The sequence below is a fragment of the Mus pahari genome, chromosome 5 (genome assembly GCF_900095145.1).
Source record: "Mus pahari chromosome 5, PAHARI_EIJ_v1.1, whole genome shotgun sequence".
NCBI classification, from domain to species: domain Eukaryota; kingdom Metazoa; phylum Chordata; class Mammalia; order Rodentia; family Muridae; genus Mus; species Mus pahari.
The window spans coordinates 108,725,857-108,733,835 of NC_034594.1; the positions used below are offsets into that span (position 1 = coordinate 108,725,857).

The window sequence follows — 7,979 nt, forward strand, 5'->3', positions numbered from 1 at the left end:
TTTAGGGCTGGTGAGATGGCTCAGTTGGTAAGAGCACCCGACTGCTCTTCAGAAGGTCCAGAGTTCAAATCCCAGCAACCACATGGTGGCTCACAATCATCCATAACAAGATCTGACTCCCTCTTCTGGAGTGTCTGAGGACAGCTACAGTGTACTTAAATATAATAAATAAATAAATCTTTAAAAAAAAAAAAAAAAAAAAAAGAATATTTAAACTAGTCCTTATAAGTGTTTTAAGTTGAGGCATATGAATAATTATTATGTATTTAAACTTAGACATATATCTGAATTCATTATGCTGACTTTGTGTTTGTGTGTACCTCCATGAATTTTATGTGCATCATGTTCAAGCTCTTGGAGTCCATAGGGCATCAGATGCCCCAGAGCTAGAGTTCCAGTGGTTTTGAGCCACCTGACATGGGTGCTGCAAGTGCTTTAACAGTCTCTCCAAGCCTCTGGTTTGGGTATGTGTGCATCTGGGTTTGGTTTGTTTTGTTTTGGTTTGGTTTTGGTTTTTCAAGACAGGGTTTCTCTGTGTAGCTCTGACTGTCCTGGAACTCACTCTGTAGACCAGGCTGGCCTTGAACTCAGAAATCTGCCTGCCTCTGCCTCCCAAGTGCTGGGATTAAAGGCTTGTGCCACCACTGCCCGGCGTGTGTGTCTGTTTTTGAGGAAGAATCTTAACGCCCAAATTGGCCCTAAATACTCCATCTTTCTGCCTCAGCCTCATCAAGTATGAAGATTATGGGTGTGTGTCATCCTGCCTTGTTATGATAAGACTCTTTAAAAAGTATCTCTAGCTGCATATGTAGGCCTAGTCGGCCATCATTGAGAAGAGAGGCCCCCTGGTCTTGCAAACTTTATATGCCCCAGTACAGGGGAAGGCCAGGGTCAAGAAGTGGGAGTGGGTGGGTAGGGGAGCAGGGCGGGGGGAGGGNATAGGGGACTTTCGGGATAGCATTTGAAATGTAAATGAAGAAAATATATAATAAAAAAATTGAAAAAAAAAGTATCTCTAACCACCAGTATTTTCTTTAGTTAATACCCATCACATGGGGCTAGAGATATGGCTCAATGGTCAAGAGCACACTGGCTGTTCATCCAGAGGATCCAGGTATAATTCCCAGTACCCACATTATGGGTCTAACTCCAGTTCCAGGAGATTTGACACCCTCACACAGGGATACATGCAGACAAAACACCAATGTACATAAGGTAAAAATTTACAAAAAAAGAAAAAAAGTACCTGTCAATGTAATGAAGAATTAGTTGCTAGACCCAGATAAAAAGGGAAATAGGATAATAACAGCTATATTTATGGGCCCAGTTACACTGTCATGTTTGTCATTTACCCTAGGGGTAAATATTGCCACTTCATTTTTCAGATGAAGGGTCTCAACAAATGCCTTGTCAAGGTCACATCACTTGAGAATACTACATAGAGGTAGGCTTTGCCTCTACAGCATGTGGCTGTAAAAAAATGATTCTTAATTGCCCTTTTCAGTCATAAGGCTGGTAGGAGAAATAGAAAGCGGTCAGGCCATTCCGGTGAATCTTGGCTAATTTAAAAACCATCTTGAATAATACAAGATCTCTAGCTTGTAGTGTTCTTCATGATGTCTGTCCCCAAAGCATTGGCATTTAGTTGGGTAGGGAGTGTTAACCAGAAGTGCTGAGCATGAAATGGCCTAAGCCTGCCAACTGCTAATACAGTCCTGCTGCTGAAACAGAACATGTCCTGCTTCCTGTTGTCTTGAGAACATCTGCCTGCACTGTTTTTTCAACATTGAGAGATTTCTGGAATCTTTGGGGGAGGAAAAAAAAATCATTTCATACGTGATTCTTCTTTCTTTCTCTTTCTCTTTCTCTTTCTTTTCCTTCCTTCCTTCCTTCCTTCCTTCCTTCCTTCCTTCCTTCCTTCCTTCCTTCCTTCCTTCCTCCCCTCCCCTCTTCTTTTTAAACAGGGCTTTTCTGTGCCTGTCCTAGAACTCCTTCTGTAGAACAGGCTAGCCTTGAACTTGAAGATCCAACCGCCTCTGCCTCCAGAATACTGGAATTAAAGGTGTGTGCCACCAACATCTGGCTAGGGATTGATTTGTTGTTTGTTCTTTTGGTTTTTGTTATTGTTGTTTTTGTTTTCAGAAACAAGGTTCTCTGTATAACAGAGCCCTGGATGTCCTGGACTTGATTTGTAGACCAGGCTGGCCTCGAGTTCTGTCTTTGTCCTAGTCTCCCCATTCCCCTATGTGCAGGGAATAAAGAGGGATTGATTTTTTTTTTTTTAAGGAATTTTTGTTGTTGTTGTTGTTGTTGTTGTTGTTACTCTTTGGACTGATGGAGAAATCAAGTATGACGAAACCATTTAGTGAACAGTGGAAGTACATAAAAGTGTTGTAACAGGAGTGTGTGTGTGAGCACACGTGGGCATGAGTGTGCTAACCCATGTGAAGTTATGTGAGCCCAGAGCTTGACATCATGTCTTCCTGAACTGATTCTTCACCTCTCCACCTGAACCCTGAGTTTGCAAGAGAGTCATGGGATCTACATGTCTCTGCCCTAGGGCTCTGAGGGTTTACTATTACATTTGCTTTTGATCTTGTTTTTGATATACAATGTCACTGCATAGCCTAGAGCAGCTCTCCATCACTGCATGCCTCTTGCCCTTCCCCACCAAGCTCATGCAGCATTAACAGAGAAGCCGCTTACAATGATTTTCATGTTCTTTTTCTATCCAGATGTAGTCTGAGGGCAGATGAGAGGAATGTGGTGATCTTGGAGGAGGTTGTAGCTATAAATCTCAGAGTTCTATTCTCCTGAAATTTCATTGACTATTTCTATTTTAGCCATACATAGTGGCAAATACCTGTAATGCCAGCCCTCAGAAGTCTGGGGTGAGAGGGGTGGCTATAAATTCAAAGACAGCTTAGGCTACAACCTGAAAAGCAGGCCAGTCACATAGCGTATAGGGTGTTATGTAGGAGAGGAAGGAAGAGAAGAGAAGAGAGAGAATGTTTTATCATAAGGGCACATGGACACTATGGTGTGTTCATGAAACTTTTGTATTCTGTTCTTTAAGGCATCTATGTTGGTTTTAATATGGAATCAGGTTAACTCTCTAGAAAATTTGATATTCCATTGTTCACTCTTAGGGGTACAGCCAACTGCCCATTTTATTTGAAGATTAACAATACATGTCACAAAAAAAACCCCAAAACAATACATGTCTTATTTGCCAGATACAAATCAAATAAAATAGATTATAATTTAAATTTTTTTATAAAATTATTTTATGCTTATAAGTGTTTTGTCTGCATGTATGACTGTTACAAATGTGTAAGCCTGGTGTCTATATAGATCAGAAAATGGCTTGACCTCCTGGAAATGGTGTTATGATTGTTTGCAGCAATGGGTGATGGGAATTGTACTCAGGTCCTCTGAAAGAGCAGCTAGTACCCTTTTTGTTTGTTTGTTTGTGCTTGTTTGTTTGTTTGTTTGTGAAACGGTTTTTATGTGTAGCCCTGGCAATCCTGGAACTCACTCTGTAGACCACATTGGCCTATAACTCAAGAGATCTACTGCCTCTGCCTCCCTAAGGATGGGATTAAAGGTGTGCACCACCACTGCCCAGCGAGCAGCCAGTACTCTTAACCACTGAGCCATCTCTCCTGCCTCAGATTGTTGTTTTTAAAAGATGTGTATTTAATTAGTACCAGCATACCTTTAAGCTCTTAGACTTGGGTTCTGTCTTTACCTTGTGGAATTAAAAGTACCATCCTTTTCCTACCTCATGAATTTTCAGCTTTCAGAGAAGGGGAAGCCATATGTTGACATTCAAGGTTTAACTGCTTCTACTATGGAAATCCTGTTGGACTTCGTGTACACAGAAACAGTACATGTGACAGTGGAGAATGTTCAAGAACTGCTCCCTGCAGCCTGTCTTCTCCAGCTGAAAGGTACAGACAGTTAAAGGTGTCCTTGTGCTTGACACATTAGCCCTGGAAGTGTTTTCATTGAAGTAAAATTAATCAAGAGTCTTTGAGCGATCGTTCTAGAAGCATGACATTTGAATCTTTGAGCATGGAAGATCAGATAGAGTTAAGAGCAATGCAAAAGAATCTCTCCATATAAGAGTATTTGGGTCTTGTAAAAGAAAACATTTAAACTGTTTCTGTTTTTGAAAATATGGAAGAGCCAGATATGGTGGCTAACACCAGTAATCCCAACACTTAAGAAGCTGAGACAGGAGGATTGCCTTTCAAGCCAATTTAGTATATAAAATGAGACTACATCTTAAAATGAAGCAAAGGGGCTGAAGAGTCGGGCTCAGTAGTCGAGAGCATGGACTGTTCTCCAGGAGCATCTATGTCTGATTCCCAACACCCACTGGTGGCTCACAACTGTTTGTAACTCCACTGCCAGGGAACCTAATGCCATCTTCTGGGCACCAGGCATGAACATGGCACACAGATACACGTTTCCAAAGCACCCGTAACATAAACTAATTAAACTGAACCAAACAAAGCAGAATAGAAAATATAGGTATTTCCTTCATACGTACATGTATACATACATAGTAAAAATTGTCAAGAAACTAATATTCGTTGTCTACATAGATTCTGTTTATTTACCTTGTCATTTGATGTCTATGTGCATGTAGAGGCTACGAGGACTTTTTTTAAATAAACCTTTTTATCTGAATCATGTAAAATATCTTAAGAAAATTTATTTCTGTTTACTTTTATTATTTATTGTTTTTATGTGTATATTATTCTCAAATGCATGACCTCTGATGGCCACAGAGATCAGAAGAGGGTGTTGGATCCCCTCAAACTGGAGTTACAGGGAGTTGTGAGCTGCATTCTGGGAGTTGGGAACTGAACCTAGCTCTTATTCAAGAGTAATAGTGCTTTTAACTGTTGAGCCATCTCTCCAGTCCCCTAGTTTGTTTTTGTATTTGGTTTTTGAAACATGGTCTCACTATGTAACTGAACTGTGGCTATCTGGGAACTGCTGGTCAGGTTGTCCTCTAACTCAAGGATATCAGTCTGCTTCTGCCTCTGAAATGCTGGAATTAGAGGAATGTATCCATATGGCTGCCTTAAAATATCTTTTGAAAATAAAATTTATACTAGGCAGTGGTGGTGCATGCCTTTAATTCCAGCACTCAGGAGGCAGAGACAGGTAGATCTCTGTGAATTGGAGACCTGCCTGCTCTAGTTCTAGTTCTTGGACTAGTTCTAGGACAACCAGGGCTTCACAAGAATCCTTGTCTCAAACAAAAAAAAAAATAAAATTAAAATTACCTTATACTTGAGAAGGAGAAATAGCATGGACTAAAAAAAAAAAAAAAAAAAAAAAAAAAAAAAAAAATTTTAAATTGATGTATAGCAGTTAAAATATAATTTTCACTGCGTTAGAGATGATCTCCCTTCCAGTTTCTAATACGTGTGTGTGTGTGTGTGTGTGTGTGTGTGTGTGTGTGTGTTCCTATTTGTGTACTTTTTCTTTGTTTTGGCCTACACTGTAAAGATAAGGCTAGCCCTGAATTGTATTCCAGTTGTTCCTAACTCTGTCTTCATGCCTCCACCTCCTTAGTACTAGGATTACAGTTGTCTATCATTATAACTAGCCAGTCTGTCTCTTCAACTTCCAATTTTGTATATCCACATAATTAAAACATTTTTACTGTTGTTTGTTTTGTTTTAGATAAGAGTATCACTGTGTAGTCTAAGCTGGCCTTGAGTGTATAATCCTTTGTCGCCTCCTGAATGCTGGGATTACAGGCACAGACACTCATTCTCTACCTGTCATACAAGAATGAACTGAAGTGGAGCACACTAAGCTCGGACTTAGAAAATTAAGTCAAGTTTATGTCAGGTGTTGCGGCACACATCTTTAATGCCAGTACTCCAGAGAGAGATGCAGACAGTTTGTGAGTTGAGACCACGTGGTCCACACCATGAGCTCTAGGACAGCTAGGGCTACATAGTAAGACTCTGTCTCAAAAACCAAACCAAACCAAACCAAACCAAACAAGAACTGGGTTCATGCACTGGACCTTTCCTTTTCTCCAGTGCCAGGGATTGAACCCAGGGCCCTGTGCATACCGAGATGCTAGACGAGCAATGCTGCTTTTCTGTTAAGTTTCAAGCCAAGCTTTTATTCTGAATATCCCTGAGAATTATGGGATTGTTTTCCTTTACTTTAGTTTTAAAAGTAAGTTTGATATAGGGACTAGAGAAATGGCGCCATGGTTAAGAGTACTTGTCTTGCAGAGAACCTGGGTCAAGGTCTCAACACATGGTGACTCACAACTGCCTTTAACTCCAGTTCCAAGGCACAAGCATGACCTCACTGGACACTGCATGCCATGGTGCACTTACAGGCAGACTTATTACTCACACACAAAATAAAAATAAGTAAATCTTAACTATCTAGAGTGAAAAATAAAAACATAGTAAATGAGCCAGGCAATGGTGGCGCTTGCCTTTAATCCCAGCACTTGGGAGGCAAAGGCAGGTGGATTTCTGAGTTCAAGGCTAACCTGGACTACAGAGTGAGTTCTAGGACAGCCAGGACTTCCCAGAGAAACCCTGTCTTGAAAACAAACAAACAAACAAAAACAACCAAAACTATAGTAAATTAAGTTACTATTTTTAGATTGGTTCCAGCCACAGAAGAGTTTGCAGCGGTCTGATAGTTCCTGAAACTAGGTCCGACTAGCTACCCTCATTTTAAAGATGAGGCAGAAGCAAGTGAAAATGCCTGAACCATAAATGTTCTAGTGCATATGTTAAGGTGTAGAACCAGTGTTCCCCTGATAACATGTAGAGAAGATGTTAAGATCCAAGAATGAAAGGCCACTTTACACTTACGTCTGCTCAATGCCTGTGTGTGTCCTAGGTGTGAAACAAGCCTGCTGTGAGTTCTTAGAAAGTCAGTTGGATCCATCTAATTGCCTGGGTATCAGGGATTTTGCTGAAACTCACAATTGCGTTGACCTGATGCAAGCAGCTGAGGTGTTTAGCCAGAAGCATTTTCCTGAAGTGGTGCAGCACGAAGAGTTCATTCTTCTAAGTCAAGGAGAGGTGGAGAAGCTAATCAAGTGCGACGAGATTCAGGTACAAATGTGGCTTGGTGTTACAGTTTCTGTAAATTACAGAACAGGATGGAATGACTGTGTCCATAATCAAATACGTGTATTGATGCCAAAAGTTTAATTGATTTTCATGTCTGTGGAGAAGAAAATCTTCCCTGGCCCTTCATCAAATATATGAATTCCAGCGGTAAATAATTAAATAAGCAGAAATTGGAAACAAGGTAAATTTTCTGTGCAATACTGTTACGCATTGGCTGTGTAGTAGTGTTTGTTGTGTGTAGGTTTCTAGTTAGGCGGAGCTTGAGAATGAGGAATCCAACAGAGGTCTTATAGATATCTTTGAAGCCTGTACTTTAATCTCCAGTGTACTAGTTTTTTAGACAGTAGCTTCTAGAAAGATATTCAGAGAGCCAAGTCCTGTGTGTATATTCCTTTTGAATTTTATTTCTCCACTGAAATATATTACTGAGTGTCTGTCCTCAGTTTATATAAGAGGTGGATTAGAAAGTGTTAGAATGGATTTAATGCTTTGACATTCTATAGGAGAGTTTGCTACCTAAAGAAATTCTGTGGCTATCCAGGCCTGCCAGTGTGTATCTGTAATCCCAGTACTCAAGAGGCTAAGATAGGATCACAAGCTTGCCTAGGCAGCAGTGAGACCATGTGTCATGTCCTCCCCACCCCCCCAAAAAAAGAATCACCATAGGAGAAAAGAAATTCTGTGATACACTTTGTGTAAACCATATGGTCTCTGGGTTTTGTTTTTGTTTTTGTTTTTTGTTTGTTTGTTTGTTTGTTTGTTTTTTTGGTTTTTTCGAGACAGGGTTTCTCTGTATAGCCCTGGCTGGCCTGGAACTCACTTTGTAGACCAGGCTGGCCT

At 40.5% G+C, this 7,979-nt stretch overlaps 1 protein-coding gene across 2 annotated transcripts in view; it reads left to right on the forward strand.

Annotated features, from left to right (window-relative positions):
- Window positions 1-7,979, forward strand: part of Klhl12 (kelch like family member 12) — a 31,932-nt gene that overhangs the window by 5,044 nt on the left and 18,909 nt on the right. For both annotated transcript variants that reach the window (XM_021197595.2, XM_029539114.1), the window contains exons 3-4: window positions 3,800-3,953; window positions 6,904-7,121. In XM_021197595.2, coding sequence (XP_021053254.1) covers window positions 3,800-3,953; window positions 6,904-7,121 — 372 coding nt within the window. The remainder of the gene's footprint in view (window positions 1-3,799; window positions 3,954-6,903; window positions 7,122-7,979) is intronic.